This window comes from Mauremys reevesii, linkage group 12, assembly GCF_016161935.1.
Source record: "Mauremys reevesii isolate NIE-2019 linkage group 12, ASM1616193v1, whole genome shotgun sequence".
Classification (NCBI taxonomy): domain Eukaryota; kingdom Metazoa; phylum Chordata; order Testudines; family Geoemydidae; genus Mauremys; species Mauremys reevesii.
Genome location: NC_052634.1, coordinates 384,232 through 400,894, shown reverse-complemented (window position 1 = coordinate 400,894; position 16,663 = coordinate 384,232). Strand labels below are relative to the sequence as shown.

The 16,663-nt window shown below is 47.1% G+C and overlaps 1 protein-coding gene across 2 annotated transcripts in view; it reads right to left on the bottom strand.

Annotated features, from left to right (window-relative positions):
* Window positions 1-16,663, bottom strand: part of HYOU1 (hypoxia up-regulated 1) — a 31,838-nt gene that overhangs the window by 3,849 nt on the left and 11,326 nt on the right. For both annotated transcript variants that reach the window (XM_039496498.1, XM_039496499.1), the window contains exons 9-24: window positions 16,443-16,626; window positions 15,790-15,924; window positions 14,496-14,578; window positions 14,267-14,399; window positions 13,693-13,880; window positions 12,646-12,784; window positions 12,457-12,517; window positions 10,352-10,434; window positions 9,561-9,758; window positions 8,263-8,459; window positions 7,010-7,097; window positions 6,322-6,444; window positions 5,765-5,898; window positions 5,130-5,214; window positions 4,399-4,651; window positions 3,232-3,315 (exon numbers count right to left, since the gene is read on the bottom strand). In XM_039496498.1, the coding sequence (XP_039352432.1) occupies window positions 3,232-3,315; window positions 4,399-4,651; window positions 5,130-5,214; window positions 5,765-5,898; window positions 6,322-6,444; window positions 7,010-7,097; window positions 8,263-8,459; window positions 9,561-9,758; window positions 10,352-10,434; window positions 12,457-12,517; window positions 12,646-12,784; window positions 13,693-13,880; window positions 14,267-14,399; window positions 14,496-14,578; window positions 15,790-15,924; window positions 16,443-16,626 (2,168 nt within the window). The remainder of the gene's footprint in view (window positions 1-3,231; window positions 3,316-4,398; window positions 4,652-5,129; window positions 5,215-5,764; window positions 5,899-6,321; window positions 6,445-7,009; window positions 7,098-8,262; window positions 8,460-9,560; window positions 9,759-10,351; window positions 10,435-12,456; window positions 12,518-12,645; window positions 12,785-13,692; window positions 13,881-14,266; window positions 14,400-14,495; window positions 14,579-15,789; window positions 15,925-16,442; window positions 16,627-16,663) is intronic.

Genomic DNA, 16,663 nt, shown 5'->3' with positions numbered 1-16,663 from the left:
GAGTTTAATTTACTTGTTACACTCTACACTATTTGCGTCAAGTATACATTTAATTCAGTTTGGATAATGAAAATGTATTTCCTTGTTTATGGTCACTTGCAGGTTTTCACACACTAGCACGGGATTGCAGTGTTTGACTTCCAAATGCTGCAGGGAACAATTGCTTTAAAAGTCCCCTGGAACTTTCCATTGGAACTCAAAAACTGTCAAGAGAACATTTCAATGGGTCAGGTTGTAGGAGTTTGGTTTTGATCGTTCCAGGGATACACTACCGCTATAATAGTCCCCTAGTTAGGTACAATAGTGTCCCTCAGCCTGACTGCACAGGAACATAGAATTATAGACTATCAGGGTTGGAATGGACCTCAGGTGGTATCTAGTCCAACCTTCTGCTCAAAGCAGGACCAATTCCTAACTAAATCATCCCAGCCAGGGCTTTGCCAAGCCTGACCTTAAAAGCCTATAAGAAAGGAGAATCCACCACTTCCCTAGGTAACAAATTCCAGTGCTTCACCACCCTCCTAGTGAAAAAGTTTTTCCTAATATCCAGCCTACCCCCGCACCCCCTTGAAACTTGAGACCATTACTCCTTGTTCTGTCATCTGGTACCACTGAGAACAGTCTAGATCCATCCTCTTTGGAACCCCCTTTCAGGTAGTTGAAAGCAGCTATCAAATCTCCCCTCATTCTTCTCTTCTGCAGACTAAACAATCCCAGTTCCCTCAGCCTCTCCTCATAAGTCATGTGCTCCAGCCCCCTAATAATTTTTGATGCCCCCCGCTGGACTTGCTCCAATTTTTCCACATCCTTCTTGTAGTGTGGGGCCCAAAACTGGACACAGTACTCCAGATGAGGCCTCACCAATGTCAAATAGAGGGGAATGATCACATCTCTTGATCTGCTGGCATACTCCTACTTCCAGCTTCTCGTCCACTGTAACCCCTAGGTCCTTTTCTGCAGAACTGCTTCCTAGCCATTTGGTCCCTAGTTGGTAACTACATGGGATTCTTCCATCCTAAGTGCAGGACTCTGCACTTGTCTTAGTTGAACCTCATCATCAGGTTTCTTTTGGCCCAATCCTCTAAGTTGTCTAGGTCCCTCTGTATCCCATCCCTACCCTCCAGCGTATCAACCACTCCTCCCAGTTTAGTGTCATCTGCAGACTTGCTAAGGGTGCAGTCCACGCCATCCTCCAGATCGTTAATGAAGATATTGAACAAAATTGGCCCCAGGACTGACCCTTAGGGCACTCTGCTTGAAACTGGCTGCCAACTAGACATGGAGCCATTGATCACGACCCGTTGAGCCTGACAATCTAGCCAGCTTTCTATCCACCTTACAGTCCATTCATCCAGCCCATAATTCTTTAACTTGCTGGCAAGAATACTGTGGGAAACCATATCAAAAGGTTTGCTAAAGTCAAGGAATAACACATCTACTGCTTTCACCTCATCCACAGACCCAGTTATCTCCTCATAGAAGGCAATTAGGTTAGTCAGGCATGACTTGCCCTTGGTGAATCCATGCTGACTGTTCCTGATCACTTTCCTCTCCTCTAAGTGCTTTAGAATTGATTCCTGCTCCATGAGTTTTCCAGGGACTGAGGTGAGGCTGACTGGCCTGTAGCTCCCCGGATCCTCCTCCTTCCCTTTTTTTAAAGATGGGAACTACAGTGAAACCCCGCTATAACGCGATGTTTGCGGTCCAAAAATTTAGATTGTGTTAAATGCAGGGTCGCGGTATAGCGGGGTGTGTCAGTGGTCCCCAATGCAGTGCATTGATGTACGCCGCCTAGTGCCCAGCAGGGTAGAGGAGCCACGGCTCCCCGCCTGCCAGGGACAGAGAACTCCGGGGCTGTGGATGCCGGTTCTGTGTCCCCGGCAGGCGGGGAGCCGCGGCTCTTCTTGAAGCCAGAGAGAAGCTGCGGCCCCGCGCCTGCTGGGGACAGAGAGCACCAGCGCCCGCAGTCCCGGAGTTCTCTGTCCCCGGCAGGTGCGGGGCTGCAGCTTCTCTCCCCTGCCCTGGTGTTGGGGATCATTGGTACAGTACTGTACTGTATTATACCTTAAAGAGGAGCCAACCTGTGATCGCGTTATATGCGATTTCGCGTTATGGCGGGGCGCGTTATTGCGAGGTTTGACTGTACATTAGCCTTTTTCCAGTCATCTGGGACCTCCCCCCGATCACCACGAGTTTTCAAAAATAATGGCCAATGGCTCTGCAATCACATCCGCCAACTTCTTTAGCCCCCTCGAATGCAGCGCATCCGGCCCCATGGACTTGTGCTTGTCCAGTTTTTCTAAATAGTTCCAAACCACTTCTTTCTCCACAGAGGGCTAGTCACCTCCTCCCCATACTGTGCTGTCTAGTGCAGCAGTCTGAGAGCTGACCTTGTTCATGAAGACAGAGGCAAAGAAAGTATTGAGTACATTCGCTTTTTGCACATCCTGTGTCACTAGATTGCCTCCCTCATTCAGTAAGGGGCCCACACTTTCCTTGACTTCCTTCTTGTTGCTAACATACCTGAAGAAACCCTTCTTGTTACTCTTAACATCTCTTGCTAGCTGCAACTCCAAGTGTGATTTGGCCTTCCTGATTTCACTCCTGCATGCTTGAGCAATATTTTTATACTCCTCTCTGGTCATTTGTCCAATCTTCCACTTCTTGTAAGCTTCTTTTTTGCGTTTAAGATCAGCAAGGATTTCACTGTTAAGCCAAGCTGGTCTGACATATTTACTATTCTTTCTACACATCAGGATGTTTTTTTCCCTCCGCAACCTCAATAGGGATTCTTTAAATACATAATTGCCACATCAAATCAAACCAATGTCCCATTTCCAACAGTGGCTGGAACACGCCAAAAGTTCTAAAGCAGATGTAACCATGTCTTCATAATAGCCCTAAGACGACAGTTCGGGGCTTTAAATCAGTTAGTGACCCCTTCAGATGAGTCTATATTGCAAGTGAACAGGGTTACCACCAGTTCCCCTTCCTCAGTTCTAGCGTTAGTGTTAAAGGGGCCACAGCTACCATTCCATCCCAAACGTTTTTCTGTAGCTGGCCCTCTCAGTTGTAAAGTTTGATTCACTGACACTTTCTCAGCAGCCAGAGGCTCCTTCTCACCCCGTGGTTCATTGGCAGGGAAACAGAAATGGAGAGAGATTTTCAAACAGTGGGCTACAGACATCCATGGTCACTGAGTTCTATTTTCTTACACAAATGAATCCCTACCTGTGTCCGGTCCAGACTGATCACCTAGTGTTGCTTCCTCGACTATGGGAGGTTCCCTGACTGGACTGACATCTTCAGGTTGATCTGTATTATGGGGGAGAGATGTGCAACAAGTGGTCAAACAAGTATGTCAAGCCCAACACCTCCCCTAGCTCTGGTATAGAAGATCAAATGTACAGATCAAACACTGGACAGGAAAAAAAAGTTTGCCAATGTGGATTGTAAGTGAACCAATTGCAGCCCATCACTAGAAGATTACTCATTTCTCATAACTGATCCTGGGAAAGCCAATGCGATGGTCAGTAAGGGTAGTCAATAGGAGCACTTTGAGAAAACACAGAAGTACCCCAGCAAAGCAGAGGAAGCATCAGGCAGCAAGCCGTAAGGGAAGAGTTCAGCAGGGATGAAGAGCAGCGAGAGGCAACTCTGGAGCAGTCAAAATAGTGCATGGGGGTGGGGGGTGCTGTTCTGAGCTTGCCAACAGCCACTGGAAGAAGATAAGGCCCAGGCTGAGGCCTGAGAGTTGTGCAGGAAAGCCATCCCACGGGCTGGAGCCTGACTAAGATATCCTGCTAAAGGAACCAGGGCTAGCATAGAGGAGCTTTGTCCACAGACAGAGTGGTTTGATCTTTATAAAGGGACTGGGCACTCAAGACCTCACCTACCTTGAGAGATGGGACAGCTGTAAATCCTAGCATTCCTAATGATGTAACCTAGGAAATCTCTGAAATCAGCTGGCTACCACTCAGGTAGCAGAGACAATCAGCAGGTATCCAGAGCAAGGTGTCACCTCTTAGAAGGCTGTGCCGCTTAGTGGGGAGCAGAGACCAAACTGATGCTGAAGGTGGTCTCTTCTCCAGTCTCTATTTAAGCCACAGAGGCAGACCCTTTCCCTCCCATGAGCTTTATAAAACCTGGACACCTGGTCAAACAAATGTCAATGGAAGAAGATACAGAAGTAGCACTTGGAGCACGCTATATTGCACGAAGCTTTCTCCAGTAATTCCCTTATTAGGAGGATCAGCAGCTTTTCCACTTTTATCAAAGATTTCTCTCATTACAATCTCCTTTTCCTCAGTGCAGACAGCTTTGAGAGAACATTACACCTGGTGGTTCTATAATATCAGATGCTCACATGAGCACTTGCCTGTCCTGAGTGTGCCTCACCTTCTCCTTTCTCCTCCTTGGGAGGGATAACCTTCTCGCTGTCAGGGGGAGCTGTGGCATTCTTGCCTGAATCAGTTTTTGTGGTGTTCTTTTCCTTCTTGGGTCTGGGTTTTGCAAACTTAGCCTTGTTCAGTAGATACTGCACCTCCCTGTCCAGGGCTGCTATCTTCAGCTCTATGTCCTTGGACAGCAGGGTGGGCTTCTCAGTGGGAGGAAGTTTATTCTGTTCTGCCAGTGTCTCGTTTTTCCAAGTCTGCAAGGAAAGCCCAGGGTCAATCTCTCCCCATGAATATGCTGCTATTTCCTGGTTAGATGAGTTACTGCTTTTAAAAACACACAATCCCAGACACAGCACCTGGGCACTCTAATTGCCTGTGGTCAACAAGGCTTCCACCCCAACATCCTCCAGCCTCTTAGTTCTATAAGGCCAGAGAACAAGAGTGCCATTGGCTGCTCTTAAAACCGTGCAAATACTTATTACCGGGAAGGCACTAGCCTCCCATATTGCACATGAACCAGCTGTATCTCCAGTCGCTACATTTTTCCAAAGCAATATGCAATCAAGTTTGGTAGCAGGGAGTATTAAAACAGAGAAAGGTTTTCCCTAATGTGAGGAGAGGCTGTACATCCTCTGCTCCCTATTCCCAAGTGAAAGTCAACCCATTAGCCGTGGCATGGATCACATTATCCAACAACACATCCTGAATGGGCTCCCCAGCCCCTTCACTTACCACAGTTTCATTGATTGCTTTCTCTAGGGTACTCAGCTCCACCTCTGTGAATATCTGATCAGCCTCTGGAATCATTCGTGCTCCCCTGAAAGACAAATAATTATTTTTGCTCCAATAGTTGTTCAGGGTTAACATTTGCATCAATGGTATTTGAAATTTCTATGAGTCATTACACAAACTGACTCATGTTTTTGGACCTTACTGCTTTTCACATATACATGAACTTCTGTCCAAGGAAAGTGAACAGTAGAAGACCCAGGTATTTCAGGTGATTGGGGGTTTTGTATTCCATTCCCAATCACATTTAGCGGTGACCAAAATTTACCATGGGATTGGCCCACGAGTGGGTTTGCTAGGATGGTTGTATGGGGGTGGAAAGACAGTCTTGACCCTTCTGAGAATGGGTGCACTTTGCAGTATGCATGGGATATCATACAGTATGGGCTTTGAGCGTTTCTATTAACACACTCCCTAAAATTCTTCTCAGGCTCTAGAAGAAGCCACATACCAGCCTTGTTCCCTCTATGGGTTTAGCAGCTAGCAGGCCAGATTTCATTTTAAGTAGTGGATGAAACACATGCAGCACTTTTTTGCACCACCCACAACTTCAGATCTTCTCAGGGTCTCGCTCTTACTTGAGGAAGAGGTTGGAGTGATTGAGGAGATTTTCGAGGGCATTCAGGCGGTCTGGCCATTTCCTTCTTTCTTCCACACGGAAGAAAAGGCTCCTGCAGAGTTTCTTCAGTTCAGACAGCTTCTCTTTCAGTTCCTGCAAGTGTAAGAAAACAGACAGGAACAGAATTAATCAGACATCTAAAACTGCTCCAAACCTTTAATCCCAGAAGTATTGTGAATCCCAGAAGCTTGAGCTGCAGGAGTTTTGCCTGCTGTACCCATCAGATGCACAAGTCCTGTACACTAACAGGAGCTGCAGCACTAGACACTGTGTATGGAGAATGGGAAGTTAACTGCTTTATGTGCTCCAAGAGGTTGAAGCAACAGGGATGGGAAGAGCTAGTTCTTGTGCAATTCAGTGCTGGGCAAATTAACAGAAGAGTTTCCAAGTCCCAGAGCACATCAAAGCTCACCTTTCCTGACTTGGGGACATCAAAGAAACCAAGGAAGCCTAGGTCTATTTGCCACCTACTGGCAATTCAGTGCAAATTGACACCCTACTTCCATGCAGCAGTACCTTGGTCGTGGCTCTATAGCCCTCCTCCTCCATCCAACTGGAAGCTTCACTCAGTTTTCTTGAGATTTCCTCTCTCTGCTCATCCGTTGAGACAAACTGATATTCCTCCTGGTAAAGCTTGTCCTGAGAAGAGTAAAGGTCGCTTCAGCTTAATTGCTGACTAATGAGAAGGCACACACAGCAAAGGAATCTCTCTCAACCCCCTGACAAAATGCAGCTGCAACCAACTGTAGGATTCCAGGGCTGCTCCGTGCTAATGAGTGCAAGTTCAACCCCCGAATTTGTCCTCCTGCTCCTTCAATCAGCTGAGAGTGGGATGGGAAAGCTGACAAGTCCTCACATGTAGAATAAGAGCTTTCCTCCTGCCCTCGCTAATTGGAGTTTCTTTCCAGATAGAGCGTGGTGATGCTGAGACAGGCAGAGGAAGGGACAGCATATACAAAGCTTTTATGCAGGCAGAGATTTGATTTAGTATGCTGCCTAAGCCCTAATCTGGTCCCATTTGTCTTGAAGCCTCCCAAAGCCATGTGGGACAGGGAACACTCAAAATGATGACAGATGAACTCCTCAAAGCAACCGCTCCCCACCTTGAAACAGATACAACCCTCTGCATCCAGCTCAGCCCTGACAGTATACAACTTCTCCCACCTGCTTTTCATAAGCTTTCAACCCTTTTCATCGCTCTTACCTGGGTCTCAAAGATGAATGCCTCCAGGCTATTGGCTGACTTTTCCCTCTCCTGCTTCTCTAAGTCTCTGACTGTCAGATCCTGGAGTCTAAAGTGCAAGGAGGCCAGAAATAAGCAAAAATATCAGCACCTGTTAGAGGGGGTGATGTTCTCTTTGCAGACAGGGATCTCTGTAGGCAGCAGTACCTGTCACTCAGACACCATTAACTAACCCATCAGCACCCAGGCCAGGCCAGTTACAGGATACACTTAGATGTCTTAGGGTCAAATGCAAAAGGTGGGAAGTCAGGAGAGATCTCTCTCAGTTTCAATGTTCAGATTCACAGTGCTCAGGATGTTTCTCCTTGGAGTACTGACTGGCTAAAACTTTCTCCTTAACCCCCTTTAAAACAAAGGCCTCCCCTAAAAATCCATCCGCACTATTGTTACCTGCACACATTAGGGCAACCCACCTTTCCTGACACACATCCCCAATTTTCATTGGCTACACACTGAAACACATCAATGAAAACTATGGCAAGAGAGATAACAGTTATAGTACTGCTCTGAACACTGTTCATTCTCCTCCCACCCAAGAGCTGCGTTAGACTCATTGGGCACTGATAGCATGGCTTGGCTACTGTGATCACCAATGGGGGTGAGGGGACCATGTAAACACTGTCGTCACTAGCATGGTTACAAATACAACAGGGACAGATCTTTAAGTAATGTCTCATGCAGCCGGGGTGCCACTCCACAGGAGCTCACAAGACTAGAGTCGAAGATGGGAAAGATTAAAATTATTGGCTACAGCGATGTTAACAGGCCAGGCTGAGCTTCCCCGACCTCACTGGGCATAGAGAGACTATCTGGGATTCCCAGCCGCTCACTGAAGATCTAACCTTCCATCCAACACACACAGAGCCAGCGCTGTCTCCACTTCCAGCTCTTGTCATTTTCTAGTCTGAGAACTGACCCTTTTCTTGTGCACATTTATCCCAGTTCCTCCCTTTGCCATTCAGAGTTTCTGGCCTTGCCACCTTTTGGGACATTTACCCCTAGTTTGTTTGAAAGGGCTGCTGAAAGAAGAATGGTGACAAGAGAAGGGTCAATACAGGGAGTGGGAAAAGGTGGTGTCATCTCTGCACATGACCTGAACTCAATAAGACATGCATGCACCTTAGAATCTGTTGCTCACTCTGGTCCCTGTGCCCCAGCCCAGTCTACTCCCATAGCCTACTCCCTTCACTTCAGCATGCCCCCCTCAAACTTACTTCTTCACTGAGCTCTTCAACTCCTCCTCCAGCAGGTCAAGAACATCACGGACATCCAACTCCACACTAATCTCATCCACGAGTTTCTGCTTCTTGGGGACTTTGGGTTTCTTCTCTTCCATTTTGGTGGCTGTGCTGTCACCAGGACTTTTGGACATTTCTTCCTCTTTCCCGGATTCTTCCTTTTCTTTGGGATCCTGTGTCAGAAAAGCAACTCCAGGATAAATAAAAAGATCAATTTGCAGTACCATCTCACTTGCAACAAATATTTTGAAGAGAGGCACACAAGAACCTGATAAGGTGGATTTGAGCTCCCAGGGTTAAGTAAATAAGCTAGTGTTCTACATCTGTAAAAATAATTTGCAGGTCTGCAGTGCCTTAATGCTTCACAGGCCGAGAGACCTTGTTTCCGCTATGAAAAAGGTGTATTCTTAACTCTAGTTAGTTAAATAGTGCTAAAACCCTAGTGAAGACAAGGCGTCTCCTTTTTCTTTAGCTCTACCTGCTTGCTTGTGTGAGAATTACAAACTGTCCTATCTTCTCTAGGATTTTACCTCTTGGTAGTAAATTGGAATAATAATAATTTAAAAAAAAAATCAACATACCTTTTTTCCCCACTGTTAAGGCAAGGCCTTAGTGCTTCCCAGACACGGAAGCCAAGGAACAAAAATTAACCGAATGCCCAAGATTACATGGGGATTTCAGAACAGAACCCAGGAGTCTCAGCTCCCAGTCCCGTACTGCAAACAGCAGGGCCCATTTCTATTCAGAACAGTGCATGACTGCCTCTCATGGACTTCCGCACACAACAGCTTTGCATTTACCAGCTCAGAATGGCACTGTAGGTACAACACAGCAGGATGAGGAACAAATATAAAGCGTCCTTGGAAGGAGAGAGTGGATTGATATTAATCTGAAGGGCAACGGGAAGCAATGCTGAACACATCCTCCTGAGGATGAGGCAATGTCAAGGGAAAGGGTTCTCTGCAGGGAAAACTACAACAACTCAACTGAACTTTGGCGCAAGGAGTCTCCCAACACTCGGCTTCAGACCCTGAGTGAAGGTCACTCCCCACTTCTACCCCTAAGGAGCAGGGAGTGTATTTCAGTGGCCTGTCAGTTAGGGGTTTATTTTCAGAGATCGTGAGCAGGAACAAAGCTGTGGTACTCAGCCTGCACACATGGGGTAGAATCTCTCACTCCCTCCTCCATTATTTCCAGTCAGATTCCAGTCCCGAGGTACAATAGCACAGTGTCACCATTTTAGGGAGTCTTCCTTTGCAGAGTCAGCTGCTCACCTGAGACGCTGATTTTTCTCCTTCCTCCTTTTCCTCCTGTCTCTCTGCTTTTGGAGGGACAGTTTCTGTTTTATCCTGCATTGGAGATGGCTGCTGCTTCTCTTCCCCCTGCTCCTCGCTCACTGTTCCTTCTCCCTCCTTCTGGTCCTGTTTCTCCCCGTGTTCTTTTCCTGCTTCTGCCTGGCTCTCCTCTTCCTCCTGGGCAGCAGGGAGGAAAATGCCACAGTTTTTACATGGAAATACCATGCAGATGTGTCACACAGAGAGGGCAGGCTCATACTGGACGCTTGGTGTTCAACGTGGCACAGAGGCTACATGAAGACTTTAGGAAAGTCACAAAATCACCTTGGAACCACCACTCTTTTCTATGCCTGGGAAAGCAAACTGAGACTCCTATTGGCAACAACACAGGAGCAGCCAGGCCCAAGTGGTCTGTGTAGCAGGAGAACCTGCCAGAGCCTACAATGATGAGATGCAGGAGATTGTAGCCTATACAGCGCTACCCAGAGAGGATCCAGAAAGGAGATTGGAATGACAAAGAGGCTTCATCAGGGAACCAGCCTTGGCAGCATTTGCCAAAGGGGAGATTGCCACCAGAAGGGCTGTATGTTTATTTTTAACATCATGTTAGACTTTGAGACAGATACAAACTTCTACATTGTATAGTTTTTAATCTTGATGTCCTGCCTGTCACTCTGATTTGGTTCATGTTTAACTACTGCCTCCTCTATTTTGCAGACAGGACTGAACCCAGTCCGGGTCCCACCTCCCCATCAAAGCCAGCACCTCACCTGAACAGTCTCTGTCAGGTTCTCTCCCATTTCCAGTGTTGGACCTCCTCCTCCAAACAGGCTAGAGATTGTGTTGCCAAGTTCTGCAGGAGAGAGAAAAAAACAAACAAAACTCAGAATGTGTCTTTGAAGCAGTCCGGAGAACAGTGTGGGAGGAGGAAGAGCAGCAACAGCAGGAGGGAGTGACATGCATCAGTCAGGGGTTTGGTAACGCATCAGTGCAAAATACATGTTCTTGACTTTAAAATCATGAATTCTGTCTAAGTGCCTCTCCAAGGTTCAACAGTAATCCAGGGGCAGCCTGGGATCCTGACAATATTTGCTGTAACAACTCTTGCACTACCATTGCTAGCTCCTTCCCTTCCTGCACATCCCCCTGTATACAAAGTACTGGGCCCTCATCTCTGCAAAAGCATAGCCTGGAATCTGCCTCTCCAAATGGTGATTGAGTTTTCCACTGTTCACTGCCCTAGCAGACCTCCACCCATATGCACTCTCACCTCTCCTTCCTACACACTAGCGGTAAGTCTCTGCACTTGCCCTGAAAGCAGGACAATGGAAGGCTTCCAGTCAGTGGCATCATGGGCCAACCAATGAGGAGGGAGAGTGCTGAAGAACCAGATGCACAAGACTTCCACTGCTGCCCTCAAGACAAAGGAAAGGGATTTGTTTCCTTCTAAATACACCCCTTCACTGAGGGAGGTGAAAATGCAGCTCCCTGGTATTACTCATGCATGTAGTGCATACCTGGTTACCATGCTGATGGGCACCTTAGGAGCGTGCATGACACTTTCAGGGAGACTTGTCCCCTCAACTAGCAGCACATGCTCAGGGCCATTAGTTATTTTGGATCTGCTAAGATTAATAGGCAGGTACTTGTGACCCTAAGGTTTCCTAAGTGCCAAAAGAATTCACTATTCTTTGACAAATCCCATCAGGCTTGTCAAACTCACTACACCTAGCATACTGCTTTTGTAGTATTTATCTATAAAGAATGTCATGTAAGATCTCAAATGAAAGCCAGAATCTTACTGGTCATTTACATAATGTAATTGCAAAACATATGCACTGAAGCTATGTAAGGAGTTATATGTATATATGCTGGAAAATATAAATTTTAAAGTCTGAATCAAAGTAAGTTTGACAGACAGGTTTTTGCAAGACAAAAAGGAGTATATGCACCTGTCTGTCTCAGTTCAAATGTACATTAAACACTGTGAGCCAACACAATGGAAGGTCTGTTGGCATATGAAATTAACATGAGATATGAAGTCAGCACACCAGGGAATAAGCCCCAGGGGTAATTCTGACTCAGGGGACAAACAATGGATTTTTGGTGTGATATAAGGAAAAGGATACCATTATCCTTCAGCGAGGAAGCAAAAACAGTGCTTTTTGCATTAATGATAGAGGAATCTCAGCCGGGTTGGCTGGAGACATTGAGAAATTGCTTCAGGTGAGGAACTACTTCAGACAAGTTAAACAGCTTGTTAAAGTTAAGTTTAGGCTCTACCAAGAGTGTTATACTTTTTGTTTTACATGTAAACATTTCTGTTTCCATTATTATTCTATTTCTTCAATCTCAGCTTTCAACAACTTATGATTGTTTTCATTATAAATATATCTCTGTGCTATGATGTTACAAAGGACCTGATCCTGAGTTGTAACACTCAAGCTGTGTTTATTCTGTTCCCTCGGAGATAGCAAACTGGATAATTTCTGTGAGCGGCCAATGGTTAATGGCTGGGCACCACAGGGAATGCTCTGAGGACTCGGTGGGTGCCTATAGCTAACCTACACAGAGGATGAGGTCTGCGGAGACCTGGCAGGCAGTGCTTGTGTTGCCAGAGGCTGTTGGTTTCAGGAAGCTGAGTTACAACAGGCATAGGTAAGAGCGCTTCACACTAAGGGCAAGTAATTGTGAAGTGCCTCACAACCCTGGGTACCTGTGGGGAGTGTCAGAGTACTTCACTTAATTGGTCACTTGTCCCCAGCCACAGGACCTGTCTCTTTCAGAGAAATGTGTTGCAGTTAACTAGGAGTTATTATGAATTCAAAGGAACAGCTGGTCTGAATTCAAAATATGAACAGTACAGTGTATTTACTCGTTAACGTTGACTCCTCCTCTGGCTTGTCCTCCACTACAGTTTCAAACACAGATTCCACCTGGAAGCAGAGACAATGAGATAATATATTTTAAAATAGTTCTCTTAGCAGCACCTGTAGGGATAGGGTAGGGAAACTGTGCGAGGAAGGGAAGGGAACATAGATGGCACTAGCTGGCTGGCACTTACCCGGTCAAGGCTAAGCACTCCACTCTCATCCATATTGAAGTGAGCTTTGATGCCTTTGGACTCATAATCCGAGTGCTTCCTGAAACTATCCCCGACTCCTCTCAGCTTCACAGTGGTGAGATTCAAGGACCCAAAGGCTCTGGGGGGAACCAAGGCAACACTGAGAGAATGAACAGATACCAACCGAAGAAGCCTAAGCAGCAAAGTGGGAAGCCATCCCTCTTCCCCCACTTTACTTCAGCATTGTCCCCAATCTACTCCAGTGTTCTGGGGTTCTATTCCCAGCTCTGACCCACTGAGGCCAATCACTTCTGAGCTTCAGCCAAATTTCAGACACTGAGCAGGCTGCCGTTTCTGGTGTCATTCATATTGGTTGACACACTTAGTGTCAGTTACATGCACGAATGGGGACTCCCACCCTATCTGCCATATTGCAACCGTTCCAATGCCACTCACTGGCGAAGTGTCTGAACAGGCAACAAAGCTGGGTACTTCTTCACACCAATGCCCTATGGTAATCATTTGTTTCTGATGGGAAGGTCCCAGACTCAACAAGTGAGCCCAAGAACCAGGGCAGGGATAGCCAGAGAGGGAGCCTGTGCACATACAAAAGAAGTTAGTGCTGGCAAAAAGGTGTCAGAACAACTGTCTTGGAGACTAGAATCATCTGTCCACAGAACGAGCAGCCCTGAGGCAGTGGCCGTGAGAGTTTTCCCCATACTGTCCTCGCACAATGGGCCTGACCAGGAGGTATTAGCTCTAGGATGAGAGGGGATTTAAGTTTCCACAGTACCAACAGCAACACAGGTCCTCTAACCCTTGGCCCTTCTGGTGAAAATGCCAGCTAGGGGCCAGTTAAAATGGAGAGGAGACTTCTCAATACTGCAATATTGGGTAACTACACATAACTTGGCTTTCTCAATTATATAAGGATTGCCACAAAGATTCTGAAATTGTGCATCATCGGCCATCCATCTGCACGCGAGCTTCTCCAGCTAAGCACCTATCAGCTTGGGGGAAAGTCTGCAAATGCCTGTCCCTACTCACTGCAGGTCATCCTGGCTCAGGAAAGCCAAGTCTCCGTAGTTGACATAGAATTCAAAGTCATCCGTGTAGCGGTTGAAGGTGATGACCTTGCGCTGTGGATATGGTGCCATGCGCTGAAACAAAATTCGCTTGTTGTGCTTCAAGCTCTTGGATTTATCCTCCTCCTCAACTTCACGGGTGAACTCCACCTGAATCATGTGGGTAAGGGCAGAGAATCAGCCACTAACAGGAACATTTTGCCCTACATTGCATCTTTGATCACAGGATTCCAAAGCATTTGGTAGACAATCCTTACCCACCTTATGGGGACTGTAAGCATTACCCCATGTTACCAGATAAAGAAGTGAGAGACTTGCCCAAAGCGCACAGGGTGTATACTTTAGTGTCTTTCCTTCCAGTGGCTCCATGTACGATTCCAGACTGAGCACCATTTCCCCTTCAGCACTAAAACCTGTAGATTTCCCTTATGCCATTCCAGCACCACAAGGTCCCACTGCTTATTTATAATCACTTCTCCCAATGCCACCCCACATTGTACCTTCCTCCCCTAAAAGAGGCAACAGGGGAAGCTCACCTGGATGGGGAATATAGCTGCATCCCGAACAATGAAGGGCTTGACTTTAAAGGCTTTGCTCAGAGCAGCTGCCTGGTAGACTGCACCCATAGCAGCAGCCTCGTCTGCGTTGATGTTCTTCCCCAGTTCATCTCTGCAAAGCAAGGTGGAGGGAGTTGCAAGCTTCTCTGTCACTAGTAAACACAAGGTTGTTGAGAAAAGGCATGTGGCAGAGGCCTCATATACTTACTTGCCCACGGCTTTCAGCAAAACCTCCTGCACTTTGGGGACTCGGGTGGCACCTCCCACTAGAATCACCTGATCGATTTCATCCTAGGAGTTCACAGACAATCAGGTTCTGCTTTGAGAATGTATTTTTGGAAAAGCCAAGTTCACTGCTTCAATATCCCTCCACCATCCACTGTTTAGTGCTCGGAAAGCAGTCGCACTACCAACCCCGCTCTCCAACACAAGACTGGGATCCAAAAATCTTAAGTTCTTATTTCAGTAAACTCCCAAAGTAGTTGTGCCTGAATGAGTACTTCAAGATCAGGCCCAACGGACATGAGTGATTTATAGAGCAGCTGTCTCCAGCATCTGGGACACTGCACCTTATTTAACAAAAATCAAACCCAGATCAGGCTCCATGCCAGAGAAGCCAGTCATTGAAACAGTGGTCCAGAGACGAGGAAATAGAAACTACAGCCATGAAAGCTGCTGATCCAAAGAGGCATTGTGCAGCATCCTGAAGACAGTCATCTAGAGGATTCTCAGGAATCTAAGGCACCTGCCCCCTTAGAATCTCTACACACCGAACAAATGAAATGAAATGTCTCTCTGAAGATAGTCACATCCGGACATAAGCACAGTCAGGCATGCGCCCTCTGGAGAGGCATCCAGAGATGAGATTCCTGATCTATGGTGAAAGCTAGGCCAACCTCAGATGCCTCCAAGAGATGTGGGGGAGACACATTCTTAAGTCCTCATACCAAAATTAAGGGCTTTTTTAGTAGTCAGTAAAACCCTGACCCGAATCCTTGGCTTATAGGCAATCACGGAAACCTGTTTGACATGGTATAAGTGCATGCCCTCAACCTTAGGGTGCACCCTTTGTGCCAGGACACAGCATTGCTGGTGACTTCGCCTCTTGCACCTCCTTTGGTGGCCACTTTCTCAACTGGGGGGACCATGCCCAGCCTGTCTCTTCCCTGGACTCCTTCAGAGAGTCTTCTGTGACGCAGCCCCCTGTCCATGTCATGTAACAGTCCAGTCCCCTTCTGGGGTTCAGCTTTAAACAAAATATCCACCCGACTTCAATTTTCTTTTCCCTTGCCTTGCTGGTGACAGGCGTAAACCCCCATTACACATGGCAATGTGGTAACTTCTGCACTGCCGCCCCTGCCCTCAGGAAAACAGGAGCCTGCACTTCTCAGCAGGGTGGGTTACCTTCCCAAACCAGACCCCTCTCAAACAACAGTGGTTGTGATGTGACAGCAGCTCAGCATCAGAGGACCCCACACTTGTCAAAGTATCCCTGGACCTACCAGGTTCATCTCTGCACTGCTCAGCGCCTGTAGCACAGGCCCTGGGACCCGCTGGAATAAGTCGGAGCACAAGTCCTCAAACTCTTGCCTGGAGACCTTGGCCTTGAAGTCCACGTCATCCAGTAGTCCCTCAATCTGGCCAGGAAGTCAGAGAGAAAAAGCCATCAGCTTCACATTACACACCATTCTCCAAGCTAACGTCGTTCCAATTCCCACTGGGTTGGCTTGTGTGTTCCGGCCACTCCACTGGACCTTATGAATGCAGCCTATCCTCTTACATCCCAATGCCTCTCCCGGTGCTGGAGGGACACAAGACATGGTGCCTTGGATGTAACAGCTGTCTAAATCTCATGCTCCTGGTAGCCATTTAGGGACAGACCTCTCCTAATCTCCTGCAAAGGTCTTAACATTTCTCAAACTAGTAACATTATGGACTTGAGTAGCAAAATCCAAGTTCTCACCAGTTTGTTAAGCGAAATCAGTTTAGAAAAGCCATCAGCATTGGTGTCTCTTGGGCAAGGGTGGAGGGAGAGAACATTGTAGCATAAAGATTACGTAACGCAGAGGGACAGAGCTCTCCCAGACTCACTCTTAACTCAAGTCATCCCCATTCCTGAGGAAGGGGGGGGATTTCCTGCAGCACAGGGACATACCTGGGCCACATGGTCAGCATTAGCACTCAGGATAGTTTTCAGGCGGTTGGCCTCCTTTAGCAGCTTGGCCATGGCCCGGAGATTCTGCCGAACATCTTTTGAAGGCTGCTGCTTGTTGAAGAGTTTCACCAGGTAATCCCGGAGCCGGTACTCCATCTCCAGTCCCCCTAGGGTGCGGTCGAATCTGAGCAGAGAATAGAAACCAGAAGCAGACACTCAGC